The 20,454-nt window shown below is 51.1% G+C and overlaps 12 protein-coding genes across 12 annotated transcripts; 6 read left to right on the forward strand and 6 right to left on the reverse strand.

Moving 5' to 3' along the window:
- Window positions 1–555: 555 nt before the first annotated feature.
- Window positions 556–2,021, forward strand: M430DRAFT_97513 (hypothetical protein; the record flags this gene model as incomplete). The annotated part of the gene is given in 3 exon segments (XM_024870045.1): window positions 556–715; window positions 765–977; window positions 997–2,021. 3 exon segments carry the CDS (start codon window positions 556–558, stop codon window positions 2,019–2,021), a joined length of 1,398 nt encoding a protein of 465 aa, XP_024722788.1.
- Window positions 2,022–2,501: 480 nt separating this feature from the next.
- Window positions 2,502–3,224, reverse strand: M430DRAFT_97095 (hypothetical protein; the record flags this gene model as incomplete). The annotated part of the gene is made up of 3 exons (XM_024870007.1): window positions 2,502–2,673; window positions 2,722–2,848; window positions 2,897–3,224. 3 exons carry the CDS (start codon window positions 3,222–3,224, stop codon window positions 2,502–2,504), a joined length of 627 nt encoding a protein of 208 aa, XP_024722789.1.
- Window positions 3,225–3,415: 191 nt separating this feature from the next.
- Window positions 3,416–4,179, forward strand: M430DRAFT_116235 (hypothetical protein). Its single transcript, XM_024861626.1, has 4 exons — window positions 3,416–3,462; window positions 3,518–3,562; window positions 3,620–3,886; window positions 3,940–4,179. Exons 1-4 carry the CDS (start codon window positions 3,460–3,462, stop codon window positions 3,982–3,984), a joined length of 360 nt encoding a protein of 119 aa, XP_024722790.1. The 5' UTR covers window positions 3,416–3,459; the 3' UTR covers window positions 3,985–4,179.
- A 237-nt stretch (window positions 4,180–4,416) lies between these two features.
- On the reverse strand, window positions 4,417–5,313 carry M430DRAFT_48385 (hypothetical protein; the record flags this gene model as incomplete). The annotated part of the gene is made up of 5 exons (XM_024867997.1): window positions 4,417–4,439; window positions 4,494–4,710; window positions 4,754–4,928; window positions 4,999–5,230; window positions 5,277–5,313. 5 exons carry the CDS (start codon window positions 5,311–5,313, stop codon window positions 4,417–4,419), a joined length of 684 nt encoding a protein of 227 aa, XP_024722791.1.
- Window positions 5,314–6,104: 791 nt separating this feature from the next.
- M430DRAFT_98267 (hypothetical protein) lies at window positions 6,105–7,247 on the reverse strand (the record flags this gene model as incomplete). Its single annotated transcript, XM_024870109.1, has 1 exon — window positions 6,105–7,247. The coding sequence occupies one exon, from the start codon at window positions 7,245–7,247 to the stop codon at window positions 6,105–6,107; it is 1,143 nt and encodes a 380-aa protein (XP_024722792.1).
- A 462-nt stretch (window positions 7,248–7,709) lies between these two features.
- Window positions 7,710–9,502, forward strand: M430DRAFT_116238 (hypothetical protein). The gene is made up of 3 exons (XM_024861627.1): window positions 7,710–8,001; window positions 8,134–8,499; window positions 8,583–9,502. The coding sequence occupies exons 1-3, from the start codon at window positions 7,879–7,881 to the stop codon at window positions 9,399–9,401; spliced, it is 1,308 nt and encodes a 435-aa protein (XP_024722793.1). The 5' UTR covers window positions 7,710–7,878; the 3' UTR covers window positions 9,402–9,502.
- Window positions 9,503–9,814: 312 nt separating this feature from the next.
- On the reverse strand, window positions 9,815–10,972 carry M430DRAFT_85576 (hypothetical protein; the record flags this gene model as incomplete). The annotated part of the gene is made up of 2 exons (XM_024869634.1): window positions 9,815–10,676; window positions 10,911–10,972. Coding segments are annotated over 2 exons (924 nt in total), but the record flags the coding sequence as incomplete, so codon positions are not given.
- A 718-nt stretch (window positions 10,973–11,690) lies between these two features.
- M430DRAFT_134981 (hypothetical protein) lies at window positions 11,691–12,648 on the forward strand (the record flags this gene model as incomplete). The annotated part of the gene is made up of 5 exons (XM_024862384.1): window positions 11,691–11,837; window positions 11,899–12,005; window positions 12,086–12,145; window positions 12,206–12,522; window positions 12,581–12,648. Exons 1-5 carry the CDS (start codon window positions 11,802–11,804, stop codon window positions 12,646–12,648), a joined length of 588 nt encoding a protein of 195 aa, XP_024722795.1. The 5' UTR covers window positions 11,691–11,801.
- Window positions 12,649–13,037: 389 nt separating this feature from the next.
- M430DRAFT_16699 (hypothetical protein) lies at window positions 13,038–14,197 on the reverse strand (the record flags this gene model as incomplete). The annotated part of the gene is made up of 4 exons (XM_024863509.1): window positions 13,038–13,177; window positions 13,242–13,505; window positions 13,568–14,016; window positions 14,106–14,197. 4 exons carry the CDS (start codon window positions 14,195–14,197, stop codon window positions 13,038–13,040), a joined length of 945 nt encoding a protein of 314 aa, XP_024722796.1.
- A 173-nt stretch (window positions 14,198–14,370) lies between these two features.
- Window positions 14,371–15,291, forward strand: M430DRAFT_40008 (hypothetical protein). The gene is made up of 2 exons (XM_024867360.1): window positions 14,371–14,697; window positions 14,762–15,291. The coding sequence occupies exons 1-2, from the start codon at window positions 14,476–14,478 to the stop codon at window positions 15,209–15,211; spliced, it is 672 nt and encodes a 223-aa protein (XP_024722797.1). The 5' UTR covers window positions 14,371–14,475; the 3' UTR covers window positions 15,212–15,291.
- Window positions 15,292–15,389: 98 nt separating this feature from the next.
- On the reverse strand, window positions 15,390–16,277 carry M430DRAFT_64474 (hypothetical protein; the record flags this gene model as incomplete). Its single annotated transcript, XM_024869109.1, has 3 exons — window positions 15,390–15,658; window positions 15,734–16,038; window positions 16,260–16,277. 3 exons carry the CDS (start codon window positions 16,275–16,277, stop codon window positions 15,496–15,498), a joined length of 486 nt encoding a protein of 161 aa, XP_024722798.1. The 3' UTR covers window positions 15,390–15,495.
- A 490-nt stretch (window positions 16,278–16,767) lies between these two features.
- On the forward strand, window positions 16,768–18,120 carry M430DRAFT_98254 (hypothetical protein; the record flags this gene model as incomplete). The annotated part of the gene is made up of 2 exons (XM_024870107.1): window positions 16,768–17,032; window positions 17,081–18,120. The coding sequence occupies 2 exons, from the start codon at window positions 16,768–16,770 to the stop codon at window positions 18,118–18,120; spliced, it is 1,305 nt and encodes a 434-aa protein (XP_024722799.1).
- Window positions 18,121–20,454: the final 2,334 nt, after the last annotated feature.

The following is a 20,454-nucleotide window of genomic DNA, read 5'->3' on the forward strand; positions in this document are numbered from 1 at the left end:
TTTGTTGTATTCGTACAGTTGATCAGGTAGAGGAAAGACGTCGTATAATTTGGGTCTGCGCAGAAGTACCCGAAAAGGAGTGAAGATGAAGGCATTCAGAGATCTGGCGTCGAATTCGGGTTCCCCCGTGGCTGTCACGCTCCTCCGAGTTCGAATTCCATCCTGGAGAAGTCTGAAAGGGGCTAGACCGTTTCATGCAAATTGGATCACGTGACAGCCGAGCACGGGACCTCTAGCTCTTATCAAGTTATCATATGACGGCCGGCGGCGAAGACGACAACCCCCATCCTTCAAGGCAAAGCGAGCAATTGTATTGTTTGTTTATATATTAGATGCGGACTGTCAGGAAGGGCTGACACTGTGTCTATTTCATACAACTCATTTACGTTGTCCATCATGCCTCGCCATTCCAAAGAGCAGGATCCGCTATTGCCCAAAGACAGTGGCGCCCCTGAGGTTGATCAAGGGTCTCGACCTCCAAGCATCGAGAATGTCTATGTCACCAGGGAAGAGGTTGAGAAAGGGGTCAATCAACAAGCCCGGAAACGTTTAGATATGTTGTTTTTTGTGTTGCTCAAGTTATGCTTTGTTGTCGGTCTGGGTCTGATCTTACTCTCAACCTTCTTCCGCGAGCACTTCCTGGGCGATTCAAAGCCGCGGCCAGACACCCTGGAAGAGAGAGTCAACAGGATATTGTCAGAGACTCCATTGATTGGTAATTGGCCCCGATGCTTGCTGTTAGCCTTCTCCTGACCGCATATCAGATGGCCATAATGATCTTGCGATCTTGATCAGGTTCCTCTACAATAATCGTATTTATGAGGAGAACTTCACAACACCGTTTGAGCTAGGTGGGATGCCTGGCGAAGTCGACCTCCCTCGACTTAAAGCGGGTAAAAATGGAGGGGCTTTCTGGAGTGCTTACGTTCCTTGTCCGGCGAATGGAAGTGACTTCTCTGACGAGAACTATGCTGAGTGTAAGTCATGATTCCTGAGCTCAGACTCTCAATCGATATATCCCGGCTGCATACCCCTTCACGTTGTCCATCATTCTCTATATCACCCATTCATATACTTACTTCACACCAGCCGTGGCGTTCACACTCGCCCAAATAGACGTCCTAACACGTCTCCAATCCGCCTACCCCACCCACTTCTCCCTCCCACCCAACTCCAGCACCGCCCTCTCAGCCTTCAAATCCGGCCTTCTAATCTCTCCCCTCGCTATCGAAGGCCTCCACCAAATCGGCAACTCCCTCTCCAACCTCAGGCTCTTCCACTCCCTAGGCGTCCGCTACGCCACCCTAACCCACAACTGCCACAACATCTACGCCGACGCCGCGCTCCTCGAGATCCCCGGCGGCACCAAGAAGGCCCCTCCGTACTGGGGCGGCATCTCGCCTGCCGGCAAGCAGCTCATCCAGGAGATGAACCGCATGGGCATGATCGTCGACCTATCGCACGTGAGCGTAGCCGTGATGCGGGACGTGCTGGGCGGCTCCGAGGGCTGGGCCGGCTCCGCCGCGCCCGTCATCTACTCGCATTCGTCGGCGTACTCGGTATGCCCGCATCCGCGCAACGTGCCAGACGAAATCCTGTACCTGGTGAAGAAGACCAATAGCGTGGTGCTGGTCAACTTCGCGCCGGATTTCATCAGCTGTGTCGAGAACCCGGAGTCTCCCGTGGGGTTGCCTGATACGGATCATGAGAATGCTACGTTGCAGCAGGTGGTTAAGCATATCAAGTATATTGGGGACTTGGTGGGCTATGAGCACGTGGGCTTGGGAAGCGACTTCGATGGGATCCCGAGTACACCCGAGGGATTGGATGATGTGAGTAAGTTCCCGGACTTGGTGGGAGAGATGTTGAAGCAGGGAATTACGGATGAGCAAGCGAGCATGGTGGTGGGCGGGAATGTGTTGAGGGTTTGGGCAGAAGTTGATAAGGTTGCGGAAAAGATGCAGAGGGAGGGGGTGAAGCCTGTAGAGGACAAATTGCCCAGCTTCGGATCGCCATATTGAGATTTTGGCCATAGTTGGTTAATTCACATCCGTCTTTCTAAAGCACTCTTCTCAGCCATTAGTTGATTCATTGGGATGCGTAGGCGTTGACTAACAAAACGCATGATGTTTGAATTTCTACATAATCAGACCGTCTTTGGAAGGAGAGATCGTTTGCCTTTTCTGTTGTTCATGCGTATGTAGACGGCGACGCACCCCAAGACGACAGCAAATAACAATCCTTTCTGCATGACACTATATCCTTCCGCAATGTGCTCCAATTCAGTATGGTCTAACTCAGAATGCTCGTCCTCAGGCGACTCATGGGATTCAGGTTTCGCAGGCACCGCGTTGGGTTCCGTAGGAGCTGGAGGAGCTGGAGCATCATCGACTTCTTCCATACCTTTTTGGAATTCGGCTGTACCATATAGCGGCTCTGTGAGAAGGGCCAGAGATCAGCGAGTCCCCCAAACAGGCGCAGAACGCAGGTAGGAAAGTACATTATAGGTCCACGTGGATACCTTCTTCTGGCACTGGCAGTTCCCCGCTCTTTGTGATCCTGACTGGTGTGATGGGCTTGTCTCCGGGCTGCTTTGGCACGTTCTCGATCTTCTCCACGATATCGTATCCTTCGAGGACTTCGCCGAATACGACGTGCTTGCCGTTAAGATGGCTAATCGAGTCAGAATCGAGCAAATCAGAGAGGGTGCGAGTCTCATACCTTGGAATAGAGGTGGTGATGAAGAACTGAGAGCCATTGGTGTCCTTTCCTGCGTTGGCCATGCTGAGGAGACCCTTCTTGGAGTGCTTCAATTTGAAGTTCTCGTCGGGGAACTTGGCGCCGTAGACTATCAAGAATTAGCATTGATACATTCCCCAACTCCCACATCACCTACTTGACTTCCCGCCAGTGCCATCACCTCTGGTGAAGTCACCTCCCTGGATCATGAAGTTCTTGATGACACGGTGGAAGGTGGAATCCTCGTATCCAAAGCCCTTCTCGCCAGTAGCCAGAGCTCGGAAGTTCTCGGCGGTCTTGGGGACAGTCTTGCCATAGAGACCCATCACAATGCGACCCAGGGGCTCATCGCCATGGCTGACATCGAAGTAGACCTTGTGGGTGATCTTGGGGCCTTTGGCAGCTTCCGCCGTCTGGGCCATGTACATGAAGACCACGGTCAAAATCAGTAGTGCAGAGACTACGAGGCGCTGCATGGCGAACATCTCGACGGCAAATTGAGGGGGTAGAGAGAGGTGTAGATGGTGTTTTCGAAGGATTGGGAGACCTTCGAGCTGGACGGATAAGGGGGGCAGCTGTTTCGGAAAGGTGTCGATTACGGTAGCGATGTGTCACGTGCGCAGGTGAGGCTCCAAAGCTTCCCGACGACATCGAAGATTTTTGACGACAACATCCAATTGTACTGTCCACCACCAGCGCAATTGCTTCAATTCTGGCACGATGGTGGGTTCTGCAGATAGTGTTATGCTTTAATCTGTGCGCTGACATCTATGTATAGGTTTTCATCTTAGGAAACACGTTCCACGAGTCCCAGCTCCTCAAAGTACGGCTGTCCTCTCTCTCGCTCATCCCAGGCGCTTTCCGCTGACATCTCTCCTAGAAATGTCTTGAATCCTTCTACGGCATTGGCCACCAGAGCTCCTCCCGGATCATGGCCAAGTTCCACATCTTCCCCCGTGCGAAGGTCGGTTCCTTGCCCAACAAGACCATCTTAGCCATCACGGCCGAGCTCTCCACCATGAAGATCGAGAACGAGCTGAGGAGGCAATTGAGAGAGAACCTCAGTCGCTTGAGGGATATGGGAAGTTACAGGGGTAGAAGACACGCCATGGGTCTGCCTGTACGAGGACAACGGACGAGAAGCCAGGTACGTTCCCGATTGTCGGTGATAGGGAGATGGCTCGCGCTAATGTCTGGCAGATTACAACAGCTAGAAAGTTGAACAGAGTGGATCGGATAGGTTAATTGTTGGAAGGGATTGTACAACAGGGATTGCATTGTTGGCGTAGAAGGGCATACAGGTCGATGTACCTTTGTAGGAATATTTTGGCACAGCAAATACTTGATCACCGATTATCCCAGGTTCTGTCACAAGCATATTGGTTTTGGAAGTGAAGATCCCTCTTTAGAAGCTTTGCGGCTCCTCGAAGAATGTGTTACTGGATTTGATCTTCCGATACCGAGTGAAACTGGGGCATAACCTTGTCATTTTTTCGAAACGTCTCTCCTGGACATCATCTCTCGAGCTTCTAAGCTACGGATCTGACCGGAGTATGTCTTGAGTTAATGAAGCTCATTGGGACATTCTAGGTGCTCTTTCCGGGAACCACTTTTGGTAAACACATGATTCTTCACGTCTGTCTCAACGAAGCAGCAATCCTTTGCTTCTTTCAAAATTTATAATCTGTCAATAGCTATATCTACATACGTTTTACCAGCCCCTTTCTCTAAGGGCGCAGAGGAAGAGGTTTTACCTAAATCGGATTTGACTTCCTCAGTACTATTGTACTGGTCTCGCCAGCACTTCTCAATCACGGAGCGTAAGCTTCTAGCAAGACCGGTGAGGCATGGAAACTCTCGTTTCTGAAAAAGCTCCCAAATCTCACCGTCACTTCTATCAGCATATAGTCGATGTCCAACGCTGATCTCGTATAAAACAGTGCCCAGCGCGAAGATATCGTCTTTCTCCGTCTGGTTTGACAATCGATCCGCCAATGGGAGCGGTCTTGAATACCGACCGGGCTGAGGTGGCAGCAAGACTTGTTGAGCCATCAAGAATTGATCCACAAAAGTCTGCTAAAGCAATGGAACCATCGTTTTGGATCAGAAAGTTGTGAGCGCCAATATCGCAATGGATGACTCCTTTAGAATGAATATATCTTATTGCCTCGACTGCTTGGGCCGGCCATCTCAATATTCTTTGGTTAATAATTAAACTAAGGGGAGGGCCGCCATGTCACTGACTAGGTACCTACTCACTGCGACCTCTCAATAGGAAACCTCTCTAACTCTAGATTCCCTGCCAGTGTTCCTACAGGCAGATATTGCAGCACTAAACCCTTCCCAAGTACCGACTCGGCCTCACCATAGCATTTTAATATGAGAGGATGAGAAGTACCAAGTCGCTCATACATCCGCTTCTCGACAGCATCGGCCTCGCCAGGTTCGAAAGCGATCTTGAGAGCTAGCTCAGTGTTAATCACCCGATAGACTTACTTCTGCGACGGAGCCACGGCCAACGATTTTAAATTGATCACGTTTTGCATGGGCGAGAATTTGTGAAGGGGAGGCCATTACGGATTGTTAAATAGAACGAATTAGTGATCGATTAAAGGGAGCAAATTAAGTAGATTTGATTAAACTAAATTAAATTAAACTACTAAAGTAGGATTAAAAAGAGGCTTTATATATAGGTAATAGTAGTAAATTAGTATAACGGATCTATAGTAATAGAGCTTTATTACTATAGTAGAGTAGGTAGTAAAGTGGCTCTTAGTAAAAACTCTATATCAAACTCTAAGCAAAATCTGACTCTTGATCTACCGGTAATATAGTATTACCCGATTAGGAAATCGAGTTATTGCGTTTAACAGTCAGGTTTCTAACACGGATGCTAGAGATGGATGGGTTTAGAGACCGTTTATGTGTTGTGTTAGTACTACGTGAATTCCCTCTTCCAGCGGGGGAAGAAGCAGAAATTCGGGACATCAGGATTCGCGTTGCCTGTTGTGTGCTGTTTATGCCGAGTCATGATGAAGGGTGTATATAGTATCGATATATCGCCACTCCTTTTCCCCTGAGACCCCTGAGCCCCTGAGACCCTTGAGAGTCAAGACAGACCCTCGAGACCCTGAGACCCTTAAGATCCCTAAAACACAAGATCAACGTTTTCCACCATTTACCGCCTCAAACTCGTCAACCCTACGACATTTCGTGTGCTAGCTGCCAAAGGGCCTAATTCATGTCGCTTGCTCTGCTTTGTCTAAATCCTAAATGCAGCACTCTGATTATTGCGAAGTATTCAATTCAATTACATGTGTTGGCCATATATCAGAAGACAACTAAAAACAAAGAATGTTCCTTTTCTATAGAGTAAAGATGACTGACTTCCCAACCCTTGGGTTCTGCGCCGCAACCTCAAAAGCTTTCTCCCACTCCTCAAGCGGGAACCGTCCTTCGATCCTATGCCCCGCCTCCTTTCCAAGCTTCAGCACGCCCGCCTCAGCAAGCTTGATGATTCCTCTCACATCGTCCCTCTCATACATGTACTGTCCGCGAATCGTCAGGTTATTCAGCATGGCCACCACATACGGGATAGCGATATCCTTCGCAACAGTGCCCATCAGCGACACCCTACCATAAGGCTTAACGGCCATAAGACAAGTCCGGATATGCGTCGAGTCGCTAGCAGAGTGCGGCGAGATGTCAAGGTAAGCGTCAATGGGGCCGAATTTCTTCAGACTCGCAAGATCCTCTTCGACGTTGCCTTTCAGCTGCACGATGCTGACCCTTGCGTTGCGAGCTGCGATCTCCTGCAATGCCTCGATATTCCGGCCTACGGCAAGAACTCGAGCGCCTAGTGCGGAGGCTACTTCAACTGCTGCGCCGCTGAAGACCCCCGTGGCCGGTGCGACAATGACGGTTTCCCCAGCTTTGAGATCGATGCCTCTGAACCCGCCATAAGCCACGACATGTGTCGAGAGTAAGGTGAGATCAGCGACAGAGTAACCCAGACCACCGGCAGCCGGGCTGCCTAGGAGGAGTCTCTCGTCCAGCGCGAAGCAGTTCTCGAGAGGAGCTCGTGCGTATTCGGCGAATAGACCATCGCGCCACGTGCCTTCCATCAGCTTCAGCGCCTTGGGGTTGGTACCGAAGACGCCGAAGCCCCAGAGGAACTGCACGTTTGGGTCATCACGGCCACGAATAAAAGGCTCGAGGAGAACCAGCTGGCCGACTTCAAGGGAGGTGGTGTCGGGTCCGGCGATGGCGACACGCCCGATTGCCCTGGTGCCAGGGACGAAAGGAGTGGGGATTGATAGGCCTGCAACCTTGCCAGCGAGCATTTGCTCTATTCCTGTGTGAACACTACTTGCCAGGATGCGGACAATGACGCTTCCTGGGACAGCATCTGGGATTGGAAGGGTTTGTATGGTGAGAGGTTCGCCAACGCCGGAGCACATGAGAGCGCGGTAGGTAGACGGAAGAGGCTCGGATTTGATATCAGACATGTTGAAATTAGTAATAAGTGAAAACTGAGATGCTCTTGCTATGCACTATGTTTGGAATCCGGCTTTCAAAACAGCAGCACTCGCAAGCTTATATACCACGGCTTCATCCAAGGAGCTTTGCGGAGAGAACTACTCTCAAAATCTCAGCCCCCGGGAACACGGTCACTGACCGCACCAGTGTGAAGGACATACGAGTCTTAAATCCGAGTTCTCCATGTCTTTATACTCTGGATGTGAAATCGTAATCCGTGGACTTAGGATATTTCCTCCGTCCGCTATATATATGAGGCCGGACAGGGTTTAGCGCGGACCAATCACGGTGGGATTCACGTGAGATGAATACGACAGGAGGTTAGCGCAATCCAGGCGGAAGGTTCAGATTGGTTGACGTTTGACCTCACGAACTCAACTCCACGGCTACTACCTTACAAGTCAGACTAAACAGCCAACAACTCAAAGCAAAGCATTTCACTCCACTTCGCCTCTTTCTCACTTCATCATCAGAAAGTGCATGCGTTTTGATTTTCCTCTTTACTGGGCAATGACCAGAATAATCCTTTCCCCTGTCGTGACCTTCCTCACTTTGCCGTTCTTCAGCTCAAGCATCCACGTGACCAAGACATAAAACACCATGACAGTGCCGCCGCAAAACAAGAATAGCAGAGAGGAGAGCTCTGAGCCAGGCCAGCGTAAACGTAGAGCGCATCAGAAATCCAGACGAGGCTGTCGGAACTGCAAGCTTCGACGCGTGAAAGTGAGCGAACTCCAGAACCCTCCCTCCCCCTTATTTGCAGCTCCGGCAGGGTTTCATGTAGAAAAGAAAGAAGAACACAAAAAGAGGATAGAAAAAAAAAGAAAGCAAACTAACAAGTGCCCCCGTTCCTAGTGCGATGAGACCAGACCCCAATGCCAGAAATGCATCAGTTTCCACGTCTCCTGCAACTACGACGATCCGCAAGCTCCAGATCTCCAGACCTCGTTCGGCGGCACGGTGATGATGATAGGGACGATCAGGAAGAACGCGGCGCCGCCACCAGCGCCCCGGCAGCGGCTGCTCCCTGCAAATGTTGATGAGGTACCTCGATGTCTAGACCCGGGACTGCCCTGCGTCGCGGACGACTATTCGAGGATCCAGCTCGATAGGGAGAGCCGGAGTCGATTGTCTAGGTTCTGTATGCGTACTGTCCTCTCCATAGGGACTCCCCAAGGAGGGATCATTTTCCAGAGAGTATATCTCGAGCTTGCCTGCGGTGTAAGCACTCACTCCAGCCATCCATTAATCCCATCCCATCCCATCCCATCCCATCATCCGCAAAACTGAACTGAACCATCTAGCATCCCTACCTCATGCACGCCATCCAAACCCTCACCGCGCTACACGACCGCCAGCTCTCGCCCTCCCCCACCAGCCGCCTCTCCAGCATCGCGCTCTACCACCTGACCCGGGCCGCCGCGCTCCTAAACGCCAAGCTCTCGGCTCCCCTGCAGGACGCCGACCGCGACGCTCTATGGGCCACAGCCGCGCTCCTCGGCATCGCCGCCTGCTCCTGGCTCGAAGCGTCGCGCGCCGACGAAGCATGGCCTTTGACACCGCGCTCGCCCTCCGATCTAGATTGGATCCGCATGACCGAGAACAAGGCCGCGGTGAGGCAGCTGACGGACCCGACGCGGCCGGAGAGTCTGTTTTATAGCATGGCGCACGCGATCGCGACTCCCGCTGGCGGCACGCCGATCCCGCGGCAGTTCGCTATTCTGTGCGGACTACGTGAGGAAGAGGAGACGGAGACGAACCAGGATGAGAAAAATCCGTACTATGAGGTCTTGCGAGCGCTGGCGCCACTGCTAACGATAGAGTGTACGCGCGACACGATCCTACCGTTCCTGTCGTTCATCGGACATCTACCGGCGGCGTTCAAGAGGTTGCTTGAGGAGCGGGATGCGCGGGCGCTGCTGCTGTTGGCGTATTGGTATGCGAAGGTTGGGAATGCGGTGTGGTGGCTGGAGAGAAGGACGATGTTGGAGGGGATGGCGATATGTGTGTATTTGGAGAGGTATCATGGGGATGACGGGGCCATCATGGAGTTGTTGGCGTATCCGAGGATGAGGTGCGGGTTGGCGGGGGAGAGGAGTCGAGATGGAGACTTTGTCAGTTAATCGGTTGGGTAAGGTATAGAGGGGGGAGATCCAACACCGCTGGCGGGCCCTGCGAAGGGGATTATGTAGAAAAGAGGTTTTATTCTAATGATATCAACCGCTTCATTATATGTACTCGACCATGAATCCTTCTTTCCTTCTTCTTCTTGCTCCAATAGCAATCGTACCATCCTATGCAGTCGCCGATGAAATACAAAAAAATCCCGAGTTCTTATACAAGCAATGAACGCCATGCTTTGTTGCCAATGCTTCCATCCAACCATTACATAAGAGACCGACCATATATACGAAACCGGCATATCGCACCTAGCACGCTACGAAACCTGCCCCCGTGGGCCAAACACGCAAAAAGTTTCAAATCCCTCCTAGAATCTCGCCGAATTCCTGGGCGCGCTCGGGTTCCTCGCATGTCCTGGAACCGGGGGGGCGTTCTCGCTATCAAAAAGATCATCCAGATACACACTCGGGGCTCTACGGTCCCCCATCGGCTGGCTTAGATTCAAGGTACTGGAGCTTTGGGCCGCATTCATATACGGACTACCAGGCTCGCTAGTTCCGACACTCCTCGCTCTTCCGTAACCGTCTCGCGTGGGCCCTAGGTTTGAGAGGGAGATGGAGTTACCGGACCCAATGTGCGCCATTCCTTGCCCGTTACCTAGTTGTGAGGCGCCAGCGGCGTAGTAACCAGCAGGGAGATAATTCGAACCGCGATTTCCAGGGTTTGGAATGCCACCTGCACCGGCTGTTGGCGAGAAGAAAAGGGGCGCGGCGCCAGCACCAGCCGGGGGTCGTGGTGGTCCTTTCTTTCCAGATTTGGGCCCTAGTCCTGCTAGAGATATGGTAGATTCCCGGTCTTTATATTGATAGAATGGCGCCACAGGTGTTGTGAATAAGGCAGCTTTTGAGTCCGGCATGTTTTGAAGCATGGCTGCGCGCTTGATGCTCTGGTGAAGGGAGTAGGCCATGAGGGCGCGCCATGCAATGACAGCTAAGGCGAAGAAACCAATGATGGCACCCGCGATGATGAAAATGGTTCCTTCGGGGGCGCTGGATTGATGCATGTATGGGGCATCGGCGGTTGGGGGGACAGATGGAGCGACAATTGTGAATGCACCGGAGAGCGTGGGAAGATTCGTAGGGACACCAGCGCTCTTGGTGTTGGTGTTGGTACCCGTGATTGTAGGGATGTTACCGCTTAACGAGGAAGAGATGCCACCAGTGATGGTAGGATTGGCAGAGACTGAAGTCTCCGAAGCGGTAGTGGTTGGACCTTTACTGTTGGTCTTGCCGGTCTCACTTGCAGTTGCAGTTGCACTTGCACTGTGGGTGTTCGTTGCAGCAGTGTTGCTGGGAGCTGCACTGTCGGTATTGGTGGGAGCAGCACTATCGGTATTGGATTGAGCCGCACTGTGGGTATTAGTTGCAGCAGCACTGTCGGTATTGGTCGCAGCAGCACTGTCCGTGTTCTTTGCAGTTGCAGTTGGGGCGGTTGTTGCTTCTGCGGCAGACTCGGAGGCCACCAGGGAGGAGAGATTGGGTCCTGCATCAGCCGCTGTAGTAGCTGCTGAGGTCGTCATTACGAGGAGACCCAATCCCGCAACGAGGGAATGGAGAGGCGCTGGTCGTTGGAACCTCATGATGCGATCGATGCTCGGTGGAGGAGAGGCGGTTCTGATATGCGGTTTGGGCCGGGACGATGATCGAGGCTGTCGTCGAGTGTGGAAATGCGTCAATCGTCGTGGTCAATCGTGAAGCCGTTGTCCCAACAGTGTTTATGATGCCTGACTCCGTCGTTGTCGTGCCACGGATCTCTAACCCAGGCCAGGGGTCTCTCCTATTCAGATCCCCCTCTTGGCAGGAGACAGCGCCTTGACTCTTCCGGGGGAAACTGAGCACAAACGAGTGACTCGGAAGAAGGGGGGCAGAGAGACGAGGATCGTAGAGTCGTAAAGAGGAGAACGAATGTGGGTTGAAGGTTGAAAAGAAGAAGAAGAAGAAGAAGAGAAGAAGACTCGTATTCAGCGCAAGGAATGAGGAATCATGAAGAACGAGGTGGCTGTCCGTGCCTGGAAAGTCAGGCGGCTGGTCACGGGGCTGGGGACTGGAGAGACATTGGTGGCTGGCCTACGCGAGGGCCCGATGCGGGTTAGCTCCCCGCGCCCCATACTATTATTAGACTAGTGGTTGTCCCAGTGACGAAGAGGCAAGGATCGGCGGGAAGGCGGCAGGGAGCGGCAGAATCCGATTTTTGTCTTTTCGTGGAAGAAAGTTGAGAAGTAGAAGTTGAAAAGAGCCTCAACCCCAAGACTTGCGCTGCCCGCACAGGACGACCACACCGCAACCTTGACAAGCCATATCCCGCTTCTGAATTGATACTGCGATACAGACGTCAGCTTCAATATGGGAACCGCAAAGAAAACCCGCAAGTTTGGTGCTGTGAGTTCCAGATACCCCAGAGTAAAGCTTCTCTCCCTACCCCACATTCTAACATGGCCAGGTCAAACGAATCATTGGGCAGAACGATGCACGGCTGAAGAAGAACCAGAACAAAGGCGAGGAAGGGGCCAAGAAAGCAGACAAGGGCAGCGAGGTCGTGCGAGAAGTGTATGCATTCTCTCCCATCTCCCCCAGCTCCCCAGCTCCCCGCCCACTCACCCTCCATGGATATACTGACACCATCACAGACCTCAAGTATCCTCCGCGCTCTTCTTCCAATACAACACTGCTCTCGTGCCTCCCTACAAGTAAGTACCTGCCCTCCCCATCTTCTCCCCCCTTCCCCCACCCAAGCTAACCCATCCCAGCATCCTCATCGATACCAACTTCCTCTCCCACACGGTGCAGCGAAAACTGCCATTACTCGAGACGTTGATGGACACTCTGTATGCCAAATGTATCCCCTGCATCACGTCCTGCGTGATGGCCGAGCTCGAGAAGCTAGGGCCGCGATACCGGATCGCGCTACGGATCGCGCGCGACGAGCGCTGGGAGCGCATCCGCTGCGATCACAAGGGCACGTATGCTGATGACTGCATTGTGGATCGTGTTCAGAAGCACAAGATCTACATCGTTGCGACGAACGATAGAGAGTTGAAGAGGAGGGTGAGGAAGGTGCCGGGTGGTAAGTTGGAAGTTGGGTTCTGGTTCGCTGGTCGGTCGCTGCTAACTCGTTTATCCAGTGCCTATTTTGAGTGTTGCGAGGGGGAAGTATGCGATTGAAAGATTGCCCGACGCGCCTGAGAAATAGGTGGGAGGGGAAGTGTTGTGGTGGTGGGGGTGGTGTTTGGCGTTTGAGATGGTCTTGAAAAATGGAATATAGTCTGATGGCGTTGCAGGGAATAGATTTTGGATACTTGTGTAGGAAAAGCTAGATAGCATGTGCTCAAGATCACCAAGTCATATGTTGATCCAAGCATAACTGGGGACAAGAGACACAAAGCAATGCCACGGGATACAAACAAAATCTTGATTTGCCCCTAATAGATCATCCTTACACAACCAAGCCAACCAGCCGTGGCGAGAAAAACCGCATCCATTTTCCATACCTACCTACCTACTATACCTAGTTTACACAAAGTCTCGCCGCGAAAAAACATACCCAAGTTCTTCCTTAGCTACCTACCGCTCCACTCTTATCTATTGCTGCTTCTTCTGCGCCGCGGGACCCATCTCCTTATCAAAAGCTCCGTAGCTAACCTGCAGGCTCGAGATGGCTTTCATACCCACACTCAAAATAGAAATCAGGATCAATCCTGTGAGGAGGCCCATGAAGATACCTATTATGCCCTCGTCAGCATTCCTCATCATAAGACAGAGCGGCGCAGAAGGGGGGTTACGAACCAGGGGTCAGAAACTGGTACTTCTCAAAGAGGGGACGGGTGTCGTTGTCGACTCCGGGCCAAGGGATAACGCTGGGCTCGGCTCTGCGATCCCTCTTCAGATCCACATGTGCTGGGTTTTGGAATTGGGGCTCGTAGGTTTGCTCCTCTATCGTTCCGGAAGGTGGAGTGGTGGTGTAGATAACCGTGTAGGAGAGGCCCAGACCTTCGATCTCACTCTTTTTCGAGCCCGTGATCAGGGAAATGCCATACTTCATTGACTGGTCTGTTCCTCCTATTAGCACGGAAGGGCCAAGGAAAGAAAGGAATGGGAAGAAGGGAACATACCAATCTTATCCAACATGGTCGTCCTTTGACCACTCATCCTATCCCCCACAAGCTCCTCCATAGTATTAAGCACTACCACCTTCCCCTTCTTGCTATATCTCCTAATCTGACTCCCCAGCTCCTCCGCAGTCTGAACCTCCGCATCGCCATCCAAGAACGTCGTCTCTCCACACTTCTCCTTCAAATACGCCACCAGATCATGCTTGACACCAGCATCCAACGCTCCCGCTTCCGAGACCAGATACCGCGTCTGGACCGTCGGGGCCGCGAGCGCAGCCTGCAGATTGGGTACCGAGGCCGGGAACAGGTCCGTCGAGTGAAGAGAGGGCTGGTGGATGATGTAGTAGACGTCGGAAGGACACGAGCTTAGGAATTCCTTGGTCGTTTTCAACACCGCGGCGGCGCTCTGGACTTGGTTCATCGATACATTCTGGAGGGATGGGGGTAATCTATCGCTCTCGTGTTAGCCAGTGCTCGCATACAAACAGAGCGGTTGACCGAAGAGAGCTTGGCGACGGGTTGGGATCATGACGCTTACGGAGAAGAAGAGAAGAAGATGAAAGGACTGGTATCCTTGAAGGCGTGCACTGCAGCCACACAAGCCGCGAGAGCAGCGATTGAGGGACGCATCGTTGCTGTCTGCTGTTGAGCTTGCTAAGGTACCTTACTTGACGATGCGGCTCGATAAGTCTGGTACGTGATCAACATATTGCACCTCCGCGCATCTCGGCTGCCGTATAGAATAATCCCTGCCGCTCCCAAAATATTCGCCCAGGAAAGGATATATATCCCAAGAACTCGAACACCGACTTCGAATTCCTCAGTCCAGGACGGAAGGCCACGGCGCATTCGAACAATACCCAAGTCCATATTGTTTCCCCTGCTCGGCGGGCACGCAGCAGTCCACAATGGAACCAGTAATATTCAACCCCCCGCGGCCGAAAAAAAGCGTGCTGCCCCCCGCCAAGAAGCGCAAGACGACGCACAAGATCGAGGAGATCAATTTCGATTTCGAGAAGAGGGCGGATTACTTGACGGGCTTTCACAAGCGCAAGGTTGCGAGGATCAAGCAGGCACAGGCCGAGGCCGAGAAGAAGGCTAAGGAGGAGCGGATTGCTTTGAGGAAGCAGGTTCGTTTTTATGGCCTTGTTGGACTTGGATGGAAGAGAGCGGGGGGCTAATTTGTGATTACAGCTGAGGGAAGAGAGGAAGCAGGAATTACAGGAGCATGTCGAAGCTGTGAATGCTTTGTTGCAGGTTAGCAAGACGTCGGGCATGGATGTGGACGGTGACGAGGAAGCATGGAATGGCATTGAAGAGGATGTAGCACCAGAGCCGGTGGACCATGAAGTGGACCATGAAGAGGAGTATGTGGACGAGGATAAATATACCACCGTTACAGTTGAAGCTGTCGATATTTCGAAGGATGGGTTGCAGAAGCTTGTGGACCATGAAGATAGCGAGACAGCGGAAGAGGTCGAGGTAAAGCCGGTGGAGAAGGAGACAAAGGAGAAGAAGAAATGGCCTAAGAAGGAAAAGAAAAAGAAATTCAGATATGAGAGCAAGGCAGAGAGGAGGATTACGAGGGAGAAGCAGAAGGCCGCGAAAAAAGGAAGAGCTGGTGCAAGGAGGGGTAATGATTAAGAGAGCAATAGGATCAAGAAGCACACGATTCATGCCCGATTGGGGGAAATAGTATGTGACGTTCTGTGATATCAAGTAACAAAAGCAAGGCAACCATGTCGTGGAAACAGCGTTGTCACCGCCAACGCATACGGAGCTTAATCAACTGCAGCCATTGCACCATTCCATCCCAGGCAATAAGAACCTCCAAGTGCATCTTCGTATCCCTCATCATCCATCCACGGTTCAAGAAGTTTAACTGCGTCGTCATGAGCATCCGGATCATGGTGGCCTGGGTAGGGGAATTACATGTTGCCAATCTCTGCCTGGAAATCCTGGAGCTCCTTCTGGACAGCAGCGTATTTCTGGGCCATCTCCTCGTATTTTGTCTCCCACTGGTCGCGTTCTTGCTCCAGAGCCTTGACCTTGCGTTCGTAGTGTCCGGCCTTGACATCAGTTTGGCGGAGTCTGGAAGGATCTGTCAGCTTACTGTCGAGGCAGCAGGGGATGAAAGAAGGATCAGCAGATGGGACGGGCACATACTTGTCGTTGGTCTCTCTCAAGTTCTTGTCAGCCTCCTCAGCCTCCTCCTCCAACAGTTGCAATCTCCGCTGCAGAGTCTCATTCTGGGTAGCGTGTTGATGGCTGTCGCCGGCAGATGCCTTCAGGTCCTTCTTCTCGGCCTCGAGCTGCTCAACTTCGGCTTCAAGGAGACCGTTCTTGTGTTGGAGGGAGGTGATCTCCTGTTCCTTCTGGAGGTTCTCGTGCTCGAGGGCCTTGACTTGCTTCTGAAGCTCCTCGACCTTGGCAGTAGCTTCATCTGCCTCGATGCGCAGGGAGTTCATTTTCTGTTTTGCGCTTGTCAGAGCAGCCATTTTGTGTGGGGTGGTGGAGACGAGTGATAATGGTGATGAGGAAGAGAAGTTGAAAGAGAAAAAGAAGACTGTAGATTTTGGGTTTGGAGTGCAACAAACAGCCTCTGGCCGAGCGTGCATTGGCGATGGAAGATGCGGGCTCTCTCAACCAAATGGCGGGGCTCTTCGGTGGTTGGAAGGGGGAACGAACTCACCTCCTTAATACGATCCATCTTGACGGTGATGCGACGGTGACTTTGATGTGGGAAGATTAAGTGGTGGACGTAGATTGAAGTGCTTCTGGGATGTCTTGTTCAGCGAAGAGCAGATATCGTTGCGAGACGAAGGAGATGTCAAGTGGAAGCTGGGAAGTCGACGCTGAGTAGTAATCTGCAGTCTGGAGACACGCAGCCGAACTGGGATGCGCAGGGGTATATTTCCGAAACGGGGGTGTGGCTGTGTCGAGTGGCGGTACCCTGTGGCGCCCACTTCTTACATGAGATTAGGAGCCTGGGGCAGCAACAGTTGCTGCCGTACACGATACAGTTGCCGCGGTCGACAGTTGCTGCGGTAACAGGAATCCCAAAACAGGGCAACAAGGATCTCCCGAGACCGCCCATTGACTCCTTTCGCATCGCAACGCGTCGACACGCTTCCGAATAGTTACACCTTCGTTCAATTACAACCACAACTACCAGAGATACAGCCACGACTATCTTCAGAATGCTCGCCGCGCGCGATCAAGAGAATCTGGTCCACGGCCATCAGCAAGCAGCGGCCGCCAAACCGCTCAATCAGAGCTCCAGGACTCTGCAGCCGAAGACACCCGGAAACCGATATCCAAAGACCCCGTTGAAGCTCCCTCTCAACGATGAGAATGCCCCGACTGGGTTTGGCGGGAAGACGGTGAAGGGAAAGGGCTTGGAGGTTCTGGCTACGGGAAAGAAAGGCGCGGCCTTGGACAAGAATGCTTTCGTGACGCCTCTGGGTATGACAGGAATGGTCTCATCATTAGAATCATGCTCATGATCTATAGGCCCGCGAACACGAGCCCCCCTGGGGATGAAAACGACCAACGCGAAAGCCAAGGCCATCCAAACCCCCGCCGGTCCTGCCCCAGAGAAGGAACTCGAAAAGACTCAAGCTCCAAAAACAAGCGCTCGACGTCCAAAGAAAGTCATCCATGGCGAGACAACTAAGATACAGGTTCACGGCGACCAAAGCCCTCTGGCAGAGCGAGAAGTTGAATACGCACCTCCCAAACCAAAAGACCTTCCATACGAATCCGAGGATTTCCCCAATGGTTGTCTTAACTACGATGTTCTCAAGTCAGGAAACCTAATGAGGGGAATTCATCAAACATATCACTGTGACGTAGATGAGAATGGTCTTACGAGGTTGGAGCGAGAGTACGAGGAGGGTTATAAGAAATCGGCCAAGGAGACCGATGATAAAATTCTGAAGATGATGGAGGAGGACTGGACCGTTGGGGATGTTCCAGAAACATTCCGACATTTGCGAAACAGGTCGGAACCAAAATCAGTTGCACCTGTCAAGAAGACTACGGCTATCCCAACGAAGGGACCTCCAACTATCGTATCAAGAAGAGCTGCCTCCGCCCTTTCAGTCGCTCCCAAGACGTCTACCGCTGCTCCCACAACCTCCAAAGCCGCTCCAAAGCCGGCAAAGCCGATAATGCCTCTCATCGTAGGACGTTCAAGACCCACATCAGTACCTATACGATCAAACGCATCAACCATGCGTCACAACGCTGCTGCTGCCGCATCCAAAAGCACAATCGGATACACCAAAGGTCGAAACGCCCTCAACGCTTTGCAGAAGAAAGAGGGTGGCTTGACGAGGAGCGTTAGCAACCTGAGCGATATATCAGATACCACCATTACCCCGGCTCGATTCGCAGACCAAGAACAGGAAGAATGGCGACGATTCGACTTCCTCCGCGTCTTCGATGCCGACGATGAGGATTTGGAACCCGGCCTCAGGGGCGCCCTGCCTGATAGTCTGCGAGTAGATGACGACGACGACGAGGAGTTCGTCCTGAAGTTAGGCTCGTGAACTCCTTCCCATATGGTATTTCTCATAGAACGTCTCAGGGGGTCTGGAATTGAGTTGGCTAGCATATGGCGTTCGGTGTCTGGCCGGGTGCTTGGTTGGGACAGCTCATCTCGGATCAGGATGGGGAGGGTGGGTGAACGGAAATCCCATCATTAGGAAGGTAATCAATCATCCATGGAACGAACAGCTGTACGTGTATTTGTTTAGGCTAGGCATCTCTTCAATTGGCTTGGGAGTAGGGATAGATATACTATTAATTCAAAACATGCAAAGATTCACAAAAACTAGATTCCTAGTATTCCACTCTCGATGCTGTGTGTACCTACCTAGGTAAATAGAACCTGGAGGTATCCTGCCTACAGTGTTATAAAATCCATCCATCCCCCTCTCTTCCTCTTTCCCCAACCCAGAGAATCAATCGACCTTACGGTACCTTATAACATAGCGCAAAAAGAAAATTGTAACCCCAGGAAAATAAAGGTATCAAAAAAATCAAGCATAAATCCCCCCAAAAAAAATAAAACCCCCCGCAAACCTCCTCCCCCCTTCAAAAAGAAAATCCAAAGAAAAAGAAGCAAAATTAAAAAATTAAAAAATTAAAAATAAAAATGGACGCTGTGGGAATTGAACCCACGACCTTTCATAATCACGTTTTGAAGAAGAAACATGCGAAACGAAAATCATACCCCTAGACCAAGCGCCCTGATGTTGGGATGTGTTGAAGGGGGGGTTGGATTTTGCGATTATAGATGAGCGAGCCAGCGGGGAGAGTTGAGTTGGGCCCTTGGGGTGTGAAAAAGAGGGGAGGGTTTAGGCGGGTTTAGGCGGGAAAGGGATGTATGGATATAGTGAAGGATGGGCAGAATAAAAAAATTAGTAACAGGAAGAGAAATTCATGGATGATGAATGAATGCATGAATGCATGCTATAGTGAGGATAAAGAAAGAAAGGATGAGGTAGATGTGAGTAGAGAGGAGTGAGCGAGGGGGGCAAAAAAGAAAACTCCAAAAAAAAAGATACATACTGTCAGAAACAGTAAGTAGATGAACAGGAGGGGATTCGAACCCCTGCAGGTTACCCTATGGAAATACTCATGTGTTTATTACACAAAGCAAGAATTTTGTAGTTCTTGAAGCCCACGCCATAACCACTCGGCCACCTGTCCTTAATTGAGGAATATCCCTCTCGGTATTACGAAATGCTTTCTCAGAACCCAAGAATAACCAACTATGAGCTTTTACACAAAAGAAGAAAAGAAAAGAGAATCAGGAATGCTAAGAGGGGTCAAAAAGAATAGGGAAGGAAAAGTGTAATCTACTACTCTGGAAGAACAGTAGATATAATGTTGAACAGGAGGGGATTCGAACCCCTGCAGGTTACCCTATGGAAAGATTCATTGTGTGTTACACAAAGCAAGAACGAGTTCTTGAAGCCCACGCCATAACCGCTCGGCCACCTGTCCGTTTTGAGAAGAAGCGCTCTTATTTGATACTATAGGAGTCGTGGGGTTTGGGGAATTAGGCGAGTTTGCTTGCTTGCTTGCTCGTTCTTTTTGTGGGTTTGCATGTGATCGCCACAAGACGACGACCTCTCATCTTGAACTCTTACTGGGATTGATTGAAACTTTCTGCTGGGCTAACTGCACGATGTGAGAGCGACATCTCTGTTTGTCTTCTCTTTTCTCACCTTTGTTTGAGGAATTTACCGTTGAAATCATGTAGGGATTGCTTTGTAGCTAGCTATGTTGGGTGGTTTTAATTCTCCCTTAGTATAGTAAATCGAAGTACGCCTAGATCGCACAGTACCTGATGATTCCGCGTGGATCTTCGTGTGTGTGTATTACTTTTAATTTTGCAATGTAATGCAATGCAATGCAATTCATTTTATTTTATTTTAACTTTTAAATGTTTTATTTCACTCTTTCGCCACAGAAGAGGTGGGGTGCTTTTCTTGGGCGAAGGGAAGAAGGGGGGGGGTTGTTTCTAATGACGTGTATTAGGACCCCTACACTGTACTTGAATGTAAGATCAAATATGCTTGACTATAGACCTCCATCCTACATCACAAAGAGATATGTCAATCAGCATGACTACTAGAATATGTAAGATAATATTAATTAGAGTAGGCATCATCAGCAGCCCGAAGACTATGCTAGATAATCTGTGTACGACTTCTAGCAGAGTTGAACTATTACACACACAGCAGATAGGTTTATACAATCTATGTGAGAAGTGACGGGCCTCTGATAAGGTTCAATACGTCGAGAGTTAGAATTCTTCTTCAGTTCCTGGTGCTTATAGGCTTAAATCTAAAGAGCGTACATACTTTCCTTTA

This window comes from Amorphotheca resinae (genome assembly GCF_003019875.1).
Source record: "Amorphotheca resinae ATCC 22711 unplaced genomic scaffold M430scaffold_3, whole genome shotgun sequence".
Taxonomy (NCBI): Eukaryota; Fungi; Ascomycota; class Leotiomycetes; order Helotiales; family Amorphothecaceae; genus Amorphotheca; species Amorphotheca resinae.

What these genes read in the sequence shown, in the direction of transcription:
- M430DRAFT_116235 (XM_024861626.1), top strand. An exon ending in ACGAGTCCCAGCTCCTCAAA is followed by an intron (nt 3,563 to 3,619) that starts GTACGGCTGTCC and finishes CATCTCTCCTAG; the next exon opens with AAATGTCTTGAATCCTTCTA. An exon ending in GACAACGGACGAGAAGCCAG is followed by an intron (nt 3,887 to 3,939) that starts GTACGTTCCCGA and finishes AATGTCTGGCAG; the next exon opens with ATTACAACAGCTAGAAAGTT.
- M430DRAFT_116238 (XM_024861627.1), top strand. Translation starts at nt 7,879, where the DNA reads ATGACAGTGCCGCCGCAAAACAAGAATAGCAGAGAGGAGAGCTCTGAG. An exon ending in GCAAGCTTCGACGCGTGAAA is followed by an intron (nt 8,002 to 8,133) that starts GTGAGCGAACTC and finishes CCCCGTTCCTAG; the next exon opens with TGCGATGAGACCAGACCCCA. An exon ending in ATCTCGAGCTTGCCTGCGGT is followed by an intron (nt 8,500 to 8,582) that starts GTAAGCACTCAC and finishes TGAACCATCTAG; the next exon opens with CATCCCTACCTCATGCACGC.
- M430DRAFT_40008 (XM_024867360.1), top strand. Translation starts at nt 14,476, where the DNA reads ATGGAACCAGTAATATTCAACCCCCCGCGGCCGAAAAAAAGCGTGCTG. An exon ending in GGATTGCTTTGAGGAAGCAG is followed by an intron (nt 14,698 to 14,761) that starts GTTCGTTTTTAT and finishes TTGTGATTACAG; the next exon opens with CTGAGGGAAGAGAGGAAGCA.